Source organism: Anoplolepis gracilipes, chromosome 12 (assembly GCF_047496725.1).
Source record: "Anoplolepis gracilipes chromosome 12, ASM4749672v1, whole genome shotgun sequence".
NCBI classification, from domain to species: domain Eukaryota; kingdom Metazoa; phylum Arthropoda; class Insecta; order Hymenoptera; family Formicidae; genus Anoplolepis; species Anoplolepis gracilipes.
In genome coordinates, this window is record NC_132981.1 from 4,332,351 (window position 1) to 4,354,246 (window position 21,896).

The 21,896-nt window shown below is 32.9% G+C and overlaps 1 protein-coding gene across 5 annotated transcripts in view; it reads left to right on the forward strand.

Moving 5' to 3' along the window:
• Positions 1-21,896, forward strand: part of Tinc (transmembrane protein tincar) — a 116,059-nt gene that overhangs the window by 73,959 nt on the left and 20,204 nt on the right. For all 5 annotated transcript variants that reach the window (XM_072903965.1, XM_072903968.1, XM_072903969.1 and 2 more), the window contains 4 exons: positions 6,971-7,058; positions 10,204-10,483; positions 11,699-11,923; positions 12,587-12,718. In XM_072903965.1, coding sequence (XP_072760066.1) covers positions 10,210-10,483; positions 11,699-11,923; positions 12,587-12,718 — 631 coding nt within the window. In that variant the 5' untranslated portion in view covers positions 6,971-7,058; positions 10,204-10,209. The remainder of the gene's footprint in view (positions 1-6,970; positions 7,059-10,203; positions 10,484-11,698; positions 11,924-12,586; positions 12,719-21,896) is intronic.

The window sequence follows — 21,896 nt, forward strand, 5'->3', positions numbered from 1 at the left end:
CCCCATCTTCTTACTATCGTGTCAACCTTCCTTGCTCCCCCTTTTCACCTTTCCTTAATCCTTTTACACTTACAAACGGTTGAGTTTACGCTATATCATACTTTCTCAATTTCCGTTTTCCTGACTTGATTCGCGGATTATTTCATCCCATTTCTTCGTTTGCTGCAGTTTGAATATAATTTCGACGTGCACGTCTGTAGAGAACAACGTTAATAACATCCTCAGGATTAATTTTCATTTTGCTTTTCAGGTTTAACTTTACGCTATATGTTTTCTTCTCTGTAATCTTTTTCTTTTTTTACTACTAGTCTTTTCTCTTTCTCGTAGGAAGGTATTTTGCTAGTCTAGCCTACGTAGAACTTGTATCGATCGCGTGCAGGTGTGAGCAGCTTTAATGGAGCATTAATGCGTTTGATCGTTTCGTAAAATACATCAATCAATCGCTCAGCTTTCGCGAGTAAAGTCTAATGTATGTATTTTGAATGTACATAATACTTAAACTGCATCTTAACTAAACATACATATGTTTAAGTGCATGTATATAATTATCCTAATATTATTTAATATTTTTTAATCACGATTTTATTAAATAAATTTTAATAATATAAAAGATAAAAAACGTGCTGACAACATTTATAACAAATTTTATACAATGTGCCATACTGTGTACTATCATTTCGTAATGATGTTTACATTATCCTCGCTAGAGCATCGCGAAATAATTAATGTCGGTGCTGCCTTTCCTTAACGACTAGGGCGCGTACGCTATTATCCTATATCGCGGAAAGGATACCCTGGATTTTTAATTAAAAGAAAGGATGAACACACATATTTCATGAAGTTTTATTGTGTCGGAATCAAAGTAGTAAAATTATTAATGATTTGATGAGACATTTTATATGGAATAATCGATTGCTTTGCCGGCTGGAGCCTTTAATGTGCAAGAATTGTTGCGTGATTAAAAGTTTTATTTATTTGAAATATACATATATAATTTTTTAATTAAAATACAGAAATAATTTAATATTCAAATATATTAAATAAAGAGATATATTTTTCATTGCAAGATGCGAAATGTAATCGCAAAGATTAAATTCTTTTATTGATACATTATTCATTTTTATTATCTATTTGCGTCATAGACATTAAAGTTATATAAGAGTTATATAAGAGTATTTTTACGGAAGTAGAACGATACGAATGTTGTGTCGATTATCGACATCATCAAGTACGCGATCGAAAGTGAAACTTCCATTCCTGATCGGTTGCCCTTGTTAGGTTCAACCGAGCCCAATTAACGCAAGTCCGTCACGTGTCAAACGATGTGCATTGCCGTACGGAAAAGGGGCAACAGTTAACCTCTCGGCGAGGGGCTCTCGACGGCTCCGAGAGAGGAGGGCTACGAACGATGGGTCGTGACGGTAAGGGCTCTAGAATTATCACGGTTCGGCCCCACCTCCGCCTCGGGACCCTTTTGTGCGGCTCCTTTCTCCAGTACGTGTGCGTGTGCATATGTGCATGATCATTTGTGCGCGAATGTACCGTGGAAACGACGACGTATCGACGACGCCCACAAATGGATACCATAAGTAACTATCTCTCCTCGGGTCAGACAATGTACATTTCTCCATCAACTCTCACGCCCTTATTCCTTCCTATTCTTCGCACGTTTTGTCGAGGATCTTCCATTTTATCCATAGAATCCGGCATTTTAAGCGCGAATCGCACCTTCAATTTCACCAATATATATCTGTCGAATTACAGCAAAATTTGCTGAAAACTATCGATTTCATACAGTTTGATAAAAAATATATATCATATATTTGTTTAAAAAATAGTACCAATAAAGAATCTTGTTTTATTTCTAAAAACGTTAACATTTAATTAATCTTTTTTTTTTTTTATATGAGTTATTTCAATAAAATACACCGAAAAAATTATATTCTTATCTTAAGAATATTTCACTTACCTATCTGTGTGATATCTTTCTCTAAAATAAGAGCCAAAAAGAACCTCAGATTAAGAGAAAAATCCTCTAAAGAATAGAGTAGTTTCAGATAATCTTAACATGTAGGAATACTGAATGGGATATGTTCTTATCATTATTTAATATTTCGAATTAAAAAAGAAAATATTTTTATTTATTAAGAATAATATCTATTAAGAGATATATATAAAATATACATTGTAAGAATACAATATTTTCGCTGTAAGAATGAGCAGAAACAAAATATATACTAAAAATAGAAATAGAATAAAAAAAAGGAAAAAGAAAAAAAAAATAAAATAAAATTACTGAATAAACTGCCACAAGTTATGAAAAAGAAAATCTCAAAATATATTAATATCAAATTAATTAAATGGAAATAATATAATCTAATAATTTGCAACATACCCGACATCAGTAATGCAGCCGGGACGGAAGGTGGTCCATTTTCTGCTGAATTTAGACAAGCCGCTAGAGAGAGATGAGAAAAGCCGAGTGAATTAAAAACGTTCGTTTTCTTACTGGCGCTCGTAAAAGCCACATTTGCCTAACCATACGAAAAGGGAACCGACGAGTTAAGCTCGATTTATATTCCGGCTAGTACGGCAAACAATCTCGAAAACTTCTAACCGCATCGCCCCCACCGTGTTCATGTCCCCACCGAAAGAGAGAGAATTCCGAATCAGCGTTTCCCGCTTGCGGAGCTTTAAGCTTCTCTCTGCGCTTCAACTTTCGCCAAATCTCTCGAAATCAGTCTCTCTTTCCCGTGCGCTTCTTTCCTTAAATTGTGGCAGTGCTGAATTCGGCACGCCCGCATGGGAAAGACAAACGTCATGAAAAACAGGCGGGGAGAGCATGGGAAGGAAGAAGAAAGCGATTGCGTGTACGGAACCGCAAGCTCGACGAAAGTCCGAAACTCATTCCAATTTCTGCTTTCGAATTTTCACGCTTTCCGTCGAGATAATGGACTTGCGGGTTATAGTTCCCCACAGGGGAAATATCTCAAGTATAAGCTCGGCATTATGATACGTTATGATACTTCGATAATAATTATTATACAACTTGAGTCTATGGTGTAACTTTGAGAGAGATGTTTTTAAAATACTTATTTATTACTAGGTATAATAATTGACGAAAATTTTTTATTTATAATTTTTCTAAATAAATAAATATATATATGTCTTATTATCTTACATTATTGTGTAACTTCAGATTCATATTTAATTCATTTTTTTCGTTTCCTTCATACTTTAATCATAAGGGATCGCGCGTGTTATATCCCACGTAATAGAAGATTTTCTTTGACCAGACCGGATCTGACAAACGATACAGCTCGGAGGAAATAAGAGTGACCAAAATAAGAGTGACTTTTGGAAGATGAACTGAACAGGGAATAGGAAGAGGAAAACGGTGATGCTCTCTCGCGGAAGAGAAAGCCGCAAACTCGGCAAAATGGCGAAGCCCGAAATCCATCTCGACCTTCCGTCTTCGAATTTTCACTCCTTCCAGCGAGATAATAGGGTTTCCCGGATATCTTGCCGCACAATAACTCATCCGGGATACAACGGCGCCATGTTTAAGCGCGGCCGCATATTAATCACAATTTTCATTTTCGCACGCGAACGAGAACGAGAGACGTCGTCGACGCAGAATTATACGCGCGCGTCGCGAATAATCTTTGCGCACGGATAATTTCACGCGCGTTACTCGAGGATCGCATTTTACCGCACGAGTATGTCGCGTAGAATAAAACATTTCCGCGAGATTATTTTATATTTTCGATTTCTAGATCAGGAATCCTATTTGCAGCAAATTACTGCGCGTGCAAGTTAATCTTTTTTGTATTTTCAAATTTGTGTACATGTACAGGATAAATGTATAAAATAACTCTCTCTTTATTTATTAAATTTAATCAATTCGGTATCATAATAGCAAAATAAATTTTGTTATAAAAATCACTTTGCAGTGATTACGATAAATATTATATTTCAACAGAATCAGTTGCGATGATATTATTTATAAATGTAGAGGATTGAATATTTCCTATACAACAAGCATTTCCGAATAATTGCTTTACAAACCGTCATTGAAAACAATAAAATATATAGTTTGATTGGCACTACAAAAGACTTCATTCGTTGCATCACGAATGATTAAATTCGGGTAATTAATATAAAAATACCAATATCTAATAATGACTAGTTAACACTGTGAATTCTGAAACGCGAACATACTTTAACTTATATTTACAGTCTGATAGTTGCAAACTTGCTTAATTTAATATTTACATTAATGTCAAAGCGGCAAAGAGGAGAAGGCGAGCGAAGAGGATAAAATATGAAGATCAAATAACATATTTTCTCATTAAACATCTTCGAGTTTAAACTCGTGCGTATTTACATGAAAGATATGACACGTGAAGCTCTGTGCCTTGAGTTTTATGGCGTTGTGATTTCCTCGATAATATTTCTACCTTGATCTCTTTCGTATCTCGATTTCTACGAGCATCTACGTATCTGTAACACGTGTCATGACGTGGATAACGGGAGTAATAAATCAGCGTTGTGTGAACATTTTATTGAAGTAGACATTTTTCTCGTCGTCGACGGAAGTTTTTGTCACTCTGCGTGTAGAACCGTTGATGGATAATTAATGCCAAGCGGTACGCAGCTCTGATTTATTGCGAGTGATGTAATTACCGGCACGCTCAGGCTCTGTAGGAGTACGCAGGAATTTTGCCGAGGCTGAGATTGACCCAAATAATCACGATAATTTCTTATATGATTAATAACGTTAACGCCGAGGAATCGATTACTTTTGCTTTCGTTTATTGGATGATATTTTTATTCCTTGCCTGCTTTCCAGAGATTCTGCAATCTATATGAAAAGTTCAATTAAATGTGTTACGCGAAATGTGCAGGATTGCTGCGATTATATTCTCGATTATGATTAAATAATAAGTATTGCAAATTTTTAAGTACGAAAATTCTGCGATTAATAATTTCAAGCATTCTTATTTGGAGAGCAATTTTTAATTAGGCATAAAATTTAGCATTAAAATTTGATTTCTTTATTCTGAAATATATTGATAATTTAAACTGCGAAAAAGGGGAAGAGAAAAAAAAAGAGAGAAAGAGAGAGAGAGAGAGAGAGAGTGAGTGAACATTTAATTAACACTAATGGAAATCGGAAAAATCAATTGATATATGAGTAGAATATATAGCTAAATGAAAGTCGGAAAAATGAGATATATGAGAACAATACATGGAGGAGAAAGAAACATGAATACGCGTGTGAATATTATTCATGTGTGTATTCAGCGTATATTGTTTACGGTATAATAATTTGTGACAATTTTCTCATAGTATCGATATTGTGTAATGATAATAACGACAATAATTATAAAGTAAATAGTTAATGAGAGAGGTAAATTGTCTCTTTTAACCGTAATTTAGTGAATTACAACATAATACAGCTTCCATTGAATTTTATTACATTGGTGTAACGATGAACTAACTCCCATTGCATTATTTTGTGGAATTAATTTAACGTAGGACTTAATTCGGCTTAATTGATTTGACTGTGATCTTGATTTGATTAATTAATGCAGAATAAAATGCTTTCTTTGAAAACGGGATTAAAAATTATTCTCTCTGTATTCGAACAGAATTGTTATTGCATAATATGCTTTGAGAGCTCATTTATCTTCTCGATATATTTATTCGTATTGTGCGCCACGTTAATTCACGGCCATGCTTTGTGTGGTTCGAGGTTTGCCTCGAGGGATAAAATTAATGAACTCGCGGTTTTGCCTTCTTATACCAGCTATACGAGCTTACCTTTCTCAACTCGAGCTACCAGAAAACACAATGGCCAAACACCATCCTAGAAGAGCTCAGGTGGCGTGCAGACCGCGTAATACGAAACTGTAATCAGACTAATGGCACTATGTTATCTTTTTCTTTGTGAAATCGACTGTATAACGATTGGAAAGAAACAATAGGAATGAGACATAGAGTTGTATTTCAGACTTGACTTGTAATGATAAAATCACAAAATATACTTATCAAGCATTAGATAATTAAAAAAAAAAATCTCGACTCTCTAATAATTGCATCTATAACGAAAAATAACTTTTAATTGCTCGATATATATTTTTCGCTTTTACGGGAAATGACTTTGAAATTAAATATTATTTAAATCTTGGAAATTAGAAAAAATTCGAGAACAGCTGTCACATCTTGTTCTTTTAATAAAAACGTACAAGGAAAATTAATTCTCTTTCTTGCCGGAAATTTGTGAAAGGATTAAAAAGATTTTATAGTCACCTGTTTTATACACCAGATGAAAGCCGATACGTTAAAATTCACATCACGCGATAAACTTGAAGATATGCGTGTGTCGCGATAATGCACAATGTAATATGTACACAAAGCAAGTAAAAGAGAATGCGAAGCGTGAGTTACGTAAACTGTAACGCTTAGCCATAAATGCGGACGTAATTAACACGGCTTATCCGACCGCGGCGTATGCAAGCTCATTATCCGGCTTATGCAAGCACCAAATTTTATTGATCAACAAAGGATTCTCGCGAATCACGTCGGTTCTCTCGAATGTAGCAGTCTTGTTCTAAGGTAAACAGGAGCCAGCAAACAACAACCTAATCCCATGCAAACAACATCACGAAGACAATCTGATTAATGAAGCCACTACTTGTTCATGTACTTATAATGCAAACAGTAATACGAGAGAATTAAAATCCATACGTGTATAAATACAGATATACAAGCGACAGATTGTGTGCATTTGATCTCGAAGAAATATTCTCTGGCATTTTTCAGCTCTCGCCTTTTGTCGGTTCTTAAAAATATCGGATGCAATATAATGTTTCTTTTACAACATTATCATGTTTTTAATCTTACTTTAACTTATATAATGAATGATAAAATTTTACTAATGATTATTCGTTATTTATCTGTTTAGGTGCTGCCATCGCCAAAGATGCTAGATCTTCGAATCAATTATAGCGGAGAAGCCTATTCGAGACTTTAGAAGACTCGGCAGAAATCTGGTAAGTTTCGATAAAACTTAAAATATTGGTTTCATACTTGAACAAAGTGTAAATTACCTGCACTATGGATTGATCGGCTAAGTCTTTCGATAAAAAAGTTTCTAAATGAAGTTTTGCCGCAAAGTCGAGTAGTAAATATCGACGCGCCATAATTGGATTCTATGAAAAAAGAGAGTACACGTGTATTTTAAAAATACATAAATAATAAAAAATAATAATAATAATATTGCATATCGACAAAATATTGTATATATAAATTTATTTATATAAATCGGGAAAAAATGAAATAAAAATATCCTCCTTTTATATACATTTTATATACACACACTATAATTAAAATCACACAATATAAAAAATATTGACGTTATTATTAAAATAATAATAACGTTTGTTATTATTATTTTAAAATATTATGTATTTTAAAATATTATAAAATAAAGTAAAATAAAATAAAAACATGTTTTACTGCTCTCAGAACAAATCATGCTGCATTTTAAACAGTTTGTCGGTATTTAAAACTTATATAGTGTGTCGAACTTTCAAAGTAGACTACATGTAATCGAAGATTTTTTTTTATCGTCCACCCAGGTTCTAGAACGAAAGTTTTAGCTGAGTGCGGAAGGATTTTACGCTTCCATGACGATTCTTGTGGACTTAGTGAAAGATTTTCAAAATCTGGTAGCGACTTTTAAGCATAATCTTTCAAGCGTAAAAGCTAATTTTAAGCAGCTTCTACCACTTCGATAACTGTACAAGTCGAAGAATTAATATTGTACTGAATATTTAAAATAGAAAACGTTTTTATAAAGTTTTCCCATTAACTTAAAAATATATGTTTTAAATATATATTATATGTACAATAAAATATTTTCTCTCTGATAATAGACTTTCAAAGAGTGATTGTTTTCTTCGCATTTTTATACGATATTATATTTGAAAATGCAGCATAGATTTTTTATAAATAAAATATTACATCAAGAAAAATTTATCTATAATAAACTTTTACTTTATTATGAATTTTTTTAATCAAAGTTTTAAGTTTAAAAAAAAAAATAACCAATTATGTAATAATGTGCAATGTATAAATAAACACCGACTATAATAAAATTTATTTCTAGAATGGAGTTTATCTAAACGTTAATTGCACGATGCTATTTTAAAAAATCTTATCGGTCTTATTTAAACGCACTCTTGTGAATTCTCTATAAAAGGTCTTTTATAAAGCACAGACATTTCCTTTGATGCTAGCGCGTAATGTGGATTCGTCTGGATGCTAATTAATATTTCCACTTTCCGCGTAAGAGAACGACTGACAAGCAGGTGCAAAGCACCTTTCAAATTTCAGCATACTGTGCAGATTCCTAAATAGATAGCAATATTCATCATGTATAACTAATCTTATCGCTATTCCATTAGTCATAATTTTTATAATTTATTCCGAAAATATTGGTACAATTATTAATTGTACCAATATTTATATCAATACATGATACATTGGACGTACTATAAATATAATGCGTTTTAAAAAGGATTATATGGATTATTGTAATCCATTCGTATCTCGATTTCGTCTAACAATCCCACGATAGTGCAGACATCGAATATGCTCGCAAACGTAGGAAAGAATGGTTTGCACACAGAACGAAGATTTCGCGGGTGGTTGTACGCGGTGGGACTATAAATTCTCAGATCGTGAAACAGGAAGGCGAGTACACGCCTGAGGTCCCTGATACGGTCACGCACGTGCCTCTTCTCACGCACGCACCGTCGTCGTCGTCGTCGTCGTCGTTCCCTCCTTGAAATTTTATCGCGGAACGAATCCAACGAAAACGATCATAAAACTTTGCACTTTACAACCCCTAAGCTCAGGGAAGTCGAGCGCGAGGGACTGAAACCCATAACCGAACAAAAAATAGGTATAGACGTGCTCTCCTCTGCAAGTCTTAAACTGTAGAAAGTGTGTATATATTTTAATTACTCCGACCTCTTGCGACCAGGCGAACCTCGTTTTATAAATATGTCACGGTCTATTTAATTCAAATCGATATTTTAGTAATAAAAATAGAACGTAATAATAAAACGTAACTTTTTAATTATTCAGTTAAACATCCTTTATAATAATAACTCGTTAAATTTTTGTGAAAAAAAAACAAATCGATAGTTTTTATTTGTCTTATAAATGTAAGGAATTTTGTAAGATTGTTCTTCTGCAAAAACATTAAGACACATGTCTTTAAGAAAAGGCGTCTTCAAAATTGTGATATATGTATACTAAATCCTTCGAAGCTCTCTAGATAATACTATGGGAAATATGCGAAATGCGAGAAGAATTATTTGGAATTCTCTTTCATACGCGTCACATCCCTTTTAATATTTAAAAAGAAGAGAGACAAACCTCTTCGTGGCAACCTAATATTTTAGCATAACCATATCCGCGAGTTTCCACACTTCCGCGCAACGTGACTGTGAAATGCCAAGGGAAAGAAGCGTGTATGAGGAGAGCCGTTCACTCTTCTCAAGAAAGGTAACAGAGAAAGATACAACGGGAGAAAAGGGCCTCTCAGGAGGTTCAATGGTGCACAAGAGATAAACCGTTGAAACGCATTGAAATTCCAGTGTAGCTGAATAAAATGGAAATGACTCGAGTCGTTCGTGAGATAAAGTGTTACGGTTCAGATAATTATTGGATAAAGGGTGCGAGGATTGAAATGGGTGTGAAAAATCAGATTGAACTGATAAATCATGATAATACTCTCAAACTTTCAGCTGTAGTTAGATAGAGTTTACTTTATTGTAAAACAAAGGAGAAGAATATTTGATCCATTTAATTTCAAATTGTAATCTCGTATTGGAAATCGAAATTTTAGTCTTTTTATACAGATAATCAAGTTACTCGAGTTTCAGGAATGCAAATAGTCCAGGAAAAAAACTTTTTTTTTATTCTTTACTTGATAATATTATAAACTTTTCTTAAATATACAATTTTTATTTACGTGATTTATTTAGTCACCAAAAATATTTAACATATTGCGAATTGTGAAAAAAATATATAAAGTCTTATAAATCTTTTGTTACGAAAAATTTGACTCAATTTAAAAAATATTTACGATACGTAATTATATGAAGGGATAATTATGTGTTTCAGGACAAAATGTCGATGACTGGGAGCTTGATGGGATACGAGAACAATAACGATGTGAACCAGGCCAAGTGTAAAAAACCGTTGAAGCCGCTGCCAGTTGTGTCGAGCATAAGCTCCAGTGGCGTTACCACGAGTGCTACCAAGTCAAAGAAAGCACGAAAATTGACCAGAAAAGAATCGTGCACACGCGGTCATGTGAACAGCCTCTGGTCCGTTTGGTACGGCGTATTGGCTGTCGCTTTTCAAGCATACATAGCAATGAGATACGCCAAACGATTCGTCGGTAAGATAGCAGCTACTTTATTCTATCTTGTTAAAATATGTCTCTTCAGGATCGATTACATGTCGATTATTCGGAAATCTTTCTGTATTGGTTTCACTTTCAAATAAAATATCTAGTTACTTTTACGCACAACTGAATCAACTCAACAGATAATAATTTTTGCACGAATATATCTTTTAAAATTAATTATTATTAAATAATTAAATGTATCTTAAAATTTTCTTTGATGGAATTTTCATAATAAATCTTGATCTTGCTTTTTAATTTCAATTTATTTGAAATACAATATATTACTTTTATAGTCGCAGAATTATTTTTTGATAATTTTATTATATATATTTTAATCCTATAATTTTAATTAGTCTTGTGAAATAAAAGAAATTACACATAGCATGCAATTATGCATTTACTTATTGTTAATAGTTTTGAAAGAACTTTTTCTTCCCGCTTCAGATTACTTTACTTTAATCAGTAAAATTTTTGGACGAGTTCCGTATGGTTCGTTGCGTTTCCTTATTTTCCGGCAGTTTCCGGCGGTGACTTTGCGTAAATTTCTTTCCTTGCCAACCTACGAGACTTTCGTTATTGGAGGTCGTTACATAAAAGACACACGATAACGACGGGATTCCCAGCGAAATTTTTCGTGCTTTCTATCTCGCTGCATATTGAACTTTTTTCGGATAAACCAAAAATTGGAAATAAGAATAATTATTAAATAGTTTATAAAAGATTGTAAATAAATTAAGGTAGCGTTAACAAAATATTTACATTATTTGCTGACAATTCTTTAATCTTATCGATAAATTCAATAACATATGAGTCTTTTATCTTCTTTATTATTTTTATTTAATCTCTTTTTATTTGATCATCCTCTTAATACCAAGAAATGACTTAACTAAAACGAGATTATCTTTCTTTAAAAAAAAAAAATATTCACTTGATTGGTAACCAGATTTGAGAGAAAAGTGGACGTTAATTAAATTTTTATATTTTTTTACAAAATTAATCTATGATATTTGGTTTCATTTTTTTAATTAATATATAATAAAAAGGAGAGCTTAATTACAAAAATAATTGCAAAAAATGAAAGAAAGATTGTTTTATCTGCTAATAAAATATATTTATTTCTTTGATATATTTATATGTTTTGCATATATTACTTGTAATTATCAGGCACGTGGATTTATCTTGTACGACTTTACATCATTCTTTCAGCTTACCTGTCATTACCATGGCCGGCAGATGCGCCACCTCCTAAAATCGAATTATACGCCTGCTTGGTACTAGCCGGTACCGGAATGGTTCTACTTCCGGTGTTGCTTGGCGCAGCATTTTTGAAGCTCGGCAATCTCGCGAATGATGGAATAAAACTCGGCCGACATTTGAGCGCTTGTTCGCGCGATCCGCCATCATCGCTTCTCACTAACAATCCCGATAACAGTAAGTGCGCCATAATTTTAGCTTCCATAGTATGTAACACGAGTTATAGAACTCGTAACTATAACTATATCAATATATCGATTATAATCGATTGATCTACTTATGTAAGACATAAAATAATCATTAACGATCTCTTTTTACTTGCTATCTAAAATTACTTGTATTAATGAAATTTGGAATTTTGTAATTATTGATATTATATGTTGAACAAAATGTAGATTATATTTTTATTTGTTATGATATAAATTATATAAAAAACCCACGCTCTATATATATTGGAAATAATCGAATGAAGTAGAGAAGATTGAAATGAGATGCAAGAATCTGATATGTATATCACTTTAAATTCATACTGCCAAGTTTGAAAGAGATGAATAAATTAAACATAACTTATTCAGAACTTACTATATTCTGAGTGCAAATCTGTTCGAGAGGTTTTAGAATTTTTCCTTTGGACTTAAAAAAATGTTTTCGATTTGATACACTTAATTGAATTAAATAAATTTTATAATATTTAAATAACAGCATGTGAAGGAAACTAAATAGCATAGGTTCTATGTAGGTTCAACATCTGTTTTACATTTTAAATATGATCAATGGATCATAATTACAATGTATAACCTCGGAAAAACTTCCAGCAAAACGATAACCACAATTTTTCAGGTCTGGCGAATAATTTATGGAGACACGGCGGCCCTACGGCGGCCTTCGTGCACCTCTGCACGGCCATGTGCTTCCTCCTGCCCTCTCTGCTCATGGAAGCGCGGCTAATACACGCTGGATTTCTGCCAAAAGGTAATATAAACGTCTCTACATTGCTATTCGTTATACTTCTTCATCGGAATTTAGGTTAAAGGAAAGAAAGATGTTCTTCAAATATTATACAAAAGAAATAATTAATTTCACGTCGAATTTTCTCATCGCTTTCTGTCATACTAAAGTCAACAAAAATGTCGTTTAAAATAATATCTTTTTATTTATATACATTCTTTCAATTTTTTGGTTAAGGATTCTTTTGATGTTAAAACTTTGCTTTGATTAAAACTTGGTTTTTAATTGGTTTGAAAATCAAACGTAAAGATAAATAGATTTCATTGCATTTGACTAATCTAGTTAAACTTTTCCTTTAATACATGGTCTGAAATATTAAATAATTGGTCTGAAAATTAAACGTAAAGATAAATAGATTTTATTCCATTTGACTAATCTAGTTAAACTTTTCCTTCATATAATATATGCAACGAGTTCAAATGAAATATTCATATTATTCTGAACTCAATATATCAAAGTGAGAGATATGTATATTATAATAAATAATTCTGACAAATTATTTTTATATTCTGCGATGATAATCGGATGACTTTCTTCCGCAATCGAGTTTTCTCAAAAACAAATGGTATTCTTTTTTTTATGTTACAAGCACAGTTGTATTATTTCCAAGCAATATTGAATAAGTAATAATCTAGTTTAGTCAAGTCGAAAGAAGCAAACGTACGCTTTGATGTACGACGATTTCACGCTCGCTGAGTTTTTCAAGAGGGGATACCTACTGCCGCAAATATATGATGCGAAGGAAAACAATGAAATCCACGTGAGAAACCGAGCATCTTCCCGCGATCACTTTTCCGGACCTTTCCATTTCGCCTACGCACTCTTGCTTGTGCAAACAATGAGGGTTTCGGCGAAGGGAACGTTTCTACTATTTGTTAACGCAACACACTCTCAAAAGTAGCGCTTCTCTATTCTACCAACTTACGCACACAAATATTGTTTGTGAAACCTTAAATAGATAATTTACTGAAATTCTATTATTTTATTAAATTAATTAAATTGTTGGCCAAACGCAAGGAAAAGCTTCTTGACTTTGTCTCTTACGTTAACGAGACAATGTATCTTAACTTGGAATTCTCTGTTGTGTTTTTTTCTACTGCAATTTTTTTGCTTTGACATTTCAAAAAAGTTGTTGCATTTATCTAAGATTTCAGATATTATAATAATTATATTGTTTTTTTTAACTTATAATTTAGATTCTAATTTTATTCATCTCTTTAGCAATAAAAACAATAAATTCTTACCATTTTACACTTTTATGTCCGATTTTATAGAAACCACTTGATATGATAATACGTTTATAGCCCCATAAAGAGAGGAGGGGCTATCTTTCCCTAAATGTTTTATTATTCCTGTGATAACTTTATTTCAGCAGTTTTTCTATCTCGTGATTTAGTCAATTTATTTTTAAGCGTTTCTTGTTAAATATCATTAAGTTACAAATAGTCTATTCACAATATAAATATCATTGATACAGAGCAAACCACCATATCGCAAATTTTGTTTCGACTAATGGATAACGAGAAATAATACATAGTTTATGCAATTTTGTTTCGACTAATGGATAACAAGAAATAATACATAGTTTATGCAATTTTTTCGTGGATGCCTGACAGATAATAATTCATCCGTAATTGAAGCATGGTCGAGAAAGTCATGTTTGTTCCAACAGATAATTCTTGTCCAACATACGTTATTATTATCAAAACAATTAAATATGTTCGCCAGGTGGACGTGAATAACCGAATTAATATTCTGTCAGATATGTAAATGCGCGCGCGCGTTTCAAAAATTATGCTGCTCTTACACGGTCAAAGTTTCCGCGTTCTGTCCACCGGCGAAACGATAATACCGTACCGCTCTCGGCTGCGGAAATATCATCAAGCGTCGAGTAGAAGGAAAGTTTCTACATGGTTTCTCTCATCCCGCTGGCGAACAGTCGCGTCGGCCTGAATAAATGCATTTCTACATCGAAGCTAAACTCGATAAGCTGCGATTTACGGCGGGGTTTCCTGACGCATAAAATGAGAAATTTAACGGGCGGCTGTATCGTTTATGCGCGTTTAGAGTAGACATATATATATATATATATATATATATGGTGACACTCTGATGTCATGTTGAGATTCGTGCACGTAGCAAGAATATAAAGATCAGGGGATATAACTGCATTGCTTTTCTGAAAGAAACCCGATATCAGATCGCGATAAAAATATCATTGGAGACACATGTGTCTGCACATGCGGAATATCTTTTTTTAAATTTGCATAAATTAAGCGGAAAAAAATCTATTAAACTCTTTTACAATTTTGTTACATTCCTTGCACACAATTGGTTTGAATAAAATTATCCAGCCATGTGTTACCTGCAATTAAATATAATTATATAAAAAAGCATTCATGAAGAAAATCACAGTAGACAATAATATTGTTCTTGCTTTTTTATTTATTCATTGCGTGTTTGATTATGCAATCTATCTTGCATAGAGAAATTTTAAACAACAACATATAAAGTTCGCGAGCGATAACATGCACGGTAGTAAACTCATCGTGTCGTGCAGAAGAAAATGCATAGTGAACATTATTCATCCCCTCAAACATATCTGAACTACATTAATCTGTAACTATGTATATACCACCGGGTTTGCTCTCTCTCAGCAAGAAATTTACTCCAAAACACTGCAAAAAGTATTTCTTGGAAATCTTGAGCTCAGAAGTTGCAAAAGTAAGATATATGAAAAAAAATATTGACAAAACATTTTTAATGAGGTATCTACATAATATATGTAATTGTATTAACAATATTTTTGCAACTAACTTTAATGTGTTATCTGTGGAAAATAATTGTATTTATAGCAGAGGAAATTTTTCTGTGAGCTGCGTTATTTTAGAAATACAGCAATCTACGTTTATAAATAAAAATTTACAGCGCGACACGTTGATGAAACGAGACTGAGCACTTTCCACGGGATTGTAATTAAATGGGGGAAAATCAAGTTTATAATCGCATTTCTACGTTTTCCAATTCCGAGCTTCGCGTGACAATTTTGAAATATCGATACAGACCGACGGAGAGCGCGTTTCGGACTCTCTTTAGCCGCATTAGTAGCGGGGGTCAATATACGCGCGCACGTCGAAGGGTATCCAACGTTTAATGCACCGTCGACGCTCGCAAATAGGTATCATTCGCGGAGAGCGCATTAAGCTTGCCCGTAATTACGGTAAAGTGACGTACATACGTACTCCCCGATACCCAACGGAAGGCCCAGTGAGAGTAACATTGCCGGCTCGTATAATGCTCGTCCATGTATTCGCTCCGTTTACCAACATATCGTATTAACAACACGACGCTCGAGCACTGTCAGGGAGACTTGATACGACTGAGAAATATTCTTGCCTTCCGTTTTTCCGCCTCCGCTTCTCCTCGGCTTAATTACCGGCGATGTCTCATCCGGCGGAATTGTTCACGAAATTAAAATCTTTCACTCAGCGGAACTCCCGTTTGTACAAACTAGATAGAAACTGGGCGAGTTCTCTCCGTCCTCCATGTCTGCAGTCGACTTTTTCCTCGGCTAAGGATTAATTATAGACTGAAACGCAAACAATGTCAAGTGCCAAGAACATTTTTCATATTCTCATACTTCTTATACATTCTTTTCGTACTTTTTCTTGTAATCTCTCTTTATATATAATGTGCAAATTTTATATACTTATATTACATCTTCTTGAGACAAATATTTATATTAACTTGGTATTAGTAGCCCTCAACGCGTTAAATCTTTTACAATCTTTTTTCATGTTATTAAACTTTTTTTTCATCTTACTTTTGCATGTAAATCTAAATTGATAAAACTTGAATCCTTCTGATATATAATTTCCGTCTCGCCAAAAAATTATTTAATTTACAAAATTACGTAATTACGCATTATCAAAATTAAAATTAACACAATTATCTACAAATTATTTTCTAATCAGCGTTACACGTATGCACGCAATTTATCATGACCCCGTGTGCACGAGTCTGTCAGAAAACAACGTCTTTTTCGCGAAAAGAGCAAATTGTAACAGTCTGAAGAATAGCGAGATAAATTATAGTGCTCCATTTAACCCTCTGCTCTCCGTAATTAATCGTACGTATAACATCCAAAGAAATTCAACAGTGAGAAGTAGAGGAAGTTGGACATATAGATTAGTCTTGAAACAAGTTTGTACTTTTCTTTGCTACACATTAATCAAACGTTGCTATAGTGATTATAAAACACGGAAGACACACCAGATGATTTATATAAAATAATATTTTATTGCTTCTCTCATAAATTAACAAATTATTGATTAATCTGAAATCGAACCATTAAAAAAATTTAATTGGAAAGCATAATTGACACGATTTGTATATCATGTAGTTTTACAAATTTTAATCAGTTTAATAAAATTGTCCACAATGTTTGCGAAAAAGTCTGTCTGAATGATAAACAGTACATTATTATATTGCGAAAAAATCGAATGAGTTTAGCGTAGGAAATTTCGCTTATAACGCAGCACATACGGAATCAAAAGAGCAATGTAAATATTGTTAGCGACGATACGACACTTCATGATTTTTTTAGGAATCGCGCGGAAAATGTCAGAGCGCAAACGGAACTTGTATAGAGTAGAAAACTATGAGAACCTCTGGTCTGGCGTGATCAAAACTTCGACCATTGCACATGAGTTTGTGCTAGTTTAATGCTCGTATTACGCAAGACCATGTTTACGTTTACGAGAGTTTAGCACGGGGAAGCACAAAGTGTCTCGACGAACCCTATTCACGGGGCTCGGCATATAACATATTGCTCAAGTCGGGACGCTTTCAAGGAACTATCGCCGCGTCTCTTATCCGGTTTGTCTCTTCCTCGCTGACTAAAATTAAGTTCGTCGCGCAAATTCCACGCTTATTTTGTTAAATAGAAACTATGCGGTATACTATACATCTCGCGTGAACTTGATTATATCTCGTCAAAGGAATCCGATTTATTGAAAGGATTAAACATGCCGACGCACAATGTTTATGTTGCTGAAACTATGAACTTGTAAAGCCGTGCTTTTGTAACTCTGGCATGCCTAGAATAAATATGAATTCACGCGTAGATGAGAAACTACAGTTGCGGTTGTAGCGAAAATTGAGCAAATGAAGTTATGGGTGGTCGTTTCTTGCAATTATACAAATTAGATTTTTATTAGCCGAGGATACACCTTAAAAATTGTATGACATAAAAATAAATTTTAAGTTATATATTTATTTATTAATTGATAATTTTTAATATTATAATTGTTTAATATATATTATTATAATAAATTAGAATGTTTTTTGCTGAATTTTGAATTTTTAACTATTAGAAATGACTCAAGAAATAATTATTTAATTATTAAGAAATAATTAAGAAATAATTATTAAATAATTGAGTGAGAAAAGTGATATTTATGTTATAAATATTTAATTAAAAAAAGAATTAAGAGAGAGTTGTAAAATCACACAAGAATAAATATTGCAGTTTTTAAAAAATATGGAAATCTGAAAACAAAGACAATAATAAATTTTAAAAGATTTATTAGTATTTTTTAATGTGTATCGTTACTGTTTCGCAACCATAATAATTATGTCTATGATAGGTCACGCAAACACAGTGATATATTATAGCATTTTATCGTGTAAATGGCACATTTTTTATGCCAAGCTCACGTCGAATGAAATGCCACGTCTCCATTTACTGATACGCAGTTTGACGAGATACGATTGTTGTTTCTCCCGACTATGACAACGTTTGCTAGTAATTAATTTGATGATCGCGTGAGTAGTCTGTAAAGTATAAAAGCATTTTTCAAGTTACGAAGAAAATATATTAGAATTTGTAGCAATTTCTAATTCGATTATTATAGAAATACTTTTATTTTATTCACTCTAAAAAACAGATTTTATTACAAAAGTGTGTAAATATAAAAAAATGTTTACGAGAGAAAAATCTTTTATTAAACTACTTCACATTTTTTAAACTAATACAAATTTTGCAATAAAATAATGTCAAGTGGTAAAATCGATGGACTCAAACATGAAATTCTCAAGAGTGTATTTTACTATGATTATAAATTGTATTTAAAAAATGGCTTAGTACATTATGTACGTAAGAGTTAAAGTGATTCGTATTTCAGCTTATTTTTCGCAAAAAATAATATCTCATTCCGCACTAAGAGATACCGGTGTAAAAGATACCGACGCACCGAATAAGTGCCTTTTACTTTCTGACTATAATCATGCAAATTTCAAGTTTCATTATAAATATTCTCGGACGCTGTTTCACGCAGAATAATAGGACTCCTCGGGGAACGCTCGAAAAGAAAGCCTTTAACTTTCATAAAAGCTCCCTCGCGCGCGCGTGCTATCGCCGTGAATGGAAAATACATGGTTGTTCCCTTCAATCTGCATTATACGTGCAATAAAGTCACCGTGCAACAGATTTGATGTCAACAGTTATAACGTTTTAGGGAACGTAAGCTGAAGTATAATCACGTGCGCGAATGCAATATCCTCTTCTTTATCCGTTATTATTGTCGCAAATATTACTTTCATATTTATCGTTAATAAAGATATATTTCAAGCCGACGTACTTGAGATGCATTTCTTTTGCTCGGTAAATTTAAAAGTAAATATTAAAATATATACATTTGTTTTTTCTTTTTTTTTAAGTTATTTAACTCACTTGATCTGACTAATTATTATTAGTATATAATATATTTACTGTTGAACTGTTTAATTTATTATAAAGTTATATGAGATCTCCATTTCGTAGTTTTGTTTATATAATTTGCGTTGAAAAAGATGGACCGAAGCGTCAGCTTATATTTATGAATTATTAATAAATTTACGCTCCAATAAAAACCGCACTTATTTGTTTATTTCTAATTTAATTTGATAGTTTGTCCCTAAGAGCTTTTTAATTGTAGCAATAAAAATATTTATGAAATAATGTTTCATTGAAAAGTTACGCAAAAAAAAAAAAAAAAAATAATATTTTTCCAGCGAAAATATTACTCTTATAGCGCGACAACCATGCGGATTAAAGTCAACGCTAGTCCCACTAGTAGTACGAGTCAACAATTCAGATGGCAGACTATCGCTAGCGCAGAGTGGGATTCGAGTGCCCTAAACGCGACATGAAATTGCTCTCGCCCGTGCTTGAAAAATAGGTCCGCTTGAATCCGCTGCACTTAAAGCGCTACACGCACATTATTGTGAGAGATTACACCCGTGATGGTAAAAACAACCAAGCTTTCATCTGTGAACCTTTTATTTGGGATAACGCGATCGCGTTAACGATGAGACAAAAAGCCCGCACGAATAATAAATAAAATTGCTAATACACCAACAGATTGCTAGGCTGACGATTGCCATAAATACAGATTGATTTTATGCCTCGTTAAAATCCCTTCGTTAAATTTTAGCTTTAAATGCGGATTCGAGAAAATCTGGGTCATCCGATTGACAAGGGACACACGTATTCGGTAGGTTTCATTAGTCTCGTAAATTGTATAAATCGCTTAAAGATTACAAAAATATAGTTGATCCGCATTTAATTTCAGCGATCTATGTAGGTCATTTTTTTAAATAAATAAATCAATAATTCTCTTTGTAAGAAATTAATTCTTTTTTATTGAAAGAATTCAGAAAAAATATAAATTAAATCCATGATTAACACGAATCAATTCTTGTACGATCAATTCTTGTTAAGTTTAAATTAACAATAAGTCTTATTAATTATAAATGTGAGGATATTCTACACTAGTTTTTAATCACATTTAATAATTAATATGAAATCTACATATTCACAAATTAAAAATAAAAAGGAAAAGCCCGCATAATATCGAATCTGTACATGTATTGATTCTTATTTATTAATTCTTTTCTTATGAAAAGTTGTAATTTTTTTATTAAAATATCACATTTTTTATCGGGATTATACGTTATTTTGCAATAATGACAAGATACGAAAAAATTTCTTCACAGGTCTTAAATTAGCACTGTTTTAATTTATATAAGATCGCTCTTTGTCGCATTTAGACAAATTTTTTACAGCTATGTTTATAATCACTTTTATTTCGAAACATTTCTTGAAGAGAGAAAGAAAAAGAGAGGGGGAGGCAGGGAGAGAGAGAGAGAGAGAGAGAGAGAGAGAGAGAGAGAGAGAGAGAATGTTCGCACTTGGAAAGTATGGGGGAAAGGAAGAGGCAAACAACATCTTTTGGCAACAACGGAGGCATTCGTTAGAGTATCGTACAAAGTTGTATGCGAAGTTGTTCGACAAGTCAGAATGAAAAGCAAACATCTTCCTTTGCGTATACTCACCTCCTACAGTAAAGGCTCTTTCTTGATTTACGTTTTCCACTATGTTATCCGCTACTATAGCTTTTTCATCTGCAAATTTGCGAAGCTTTATACATGATATCATTTTCACGCCTTAAAAAGTATAGAAATATTAGAAAATATACTTTTTAATCAACTTTATATGGTCCAGTAATTTTTCATTTCATTAACTTGATATCGAAAATTTGAAATTAATAGCAAATAATAATCTCTCTCTTCAAATTTTTAAAAAAGCATATGAATTTAAATAAATATAAATATGAAAAAAATTGCGAGAGAAAATAAAAAATAAATTTCATGTGTAAACAAATAATATAATCTATTCACAATCCATTAACAAGATTATTGCATAATGCAAGATAAAATCGATACTCTTATTTGGATTGTATGATTCGGTCATTATTTATAGCTAAATTGCTAAATAATGGCAAAAATTTGAAATGGAAATCAAATCATTCTAATAGCGATATATATTTGCTACACCTGCTTCGATTTTTCTGCCAAAGGGAAGACAGGCGGATAACCGACGGCTGTTACTTTTGCATACACATCTGTACCCGCGCGATTTCCGTCCGTTAAAGTGAAAACCCGTGTTATCATTATGTCGGATCCCGAAGTCTAGCACTCGTGCCGTAGCAGGAAAACTTTCAACGTGCTTTTCCGCTCGGAATCTCGCAATCGACGAGATCTCTGGCCAGCTCTCTCTCTGTAGCGTATCCAATTTTCCGTGCAGATATCGACTGACGGA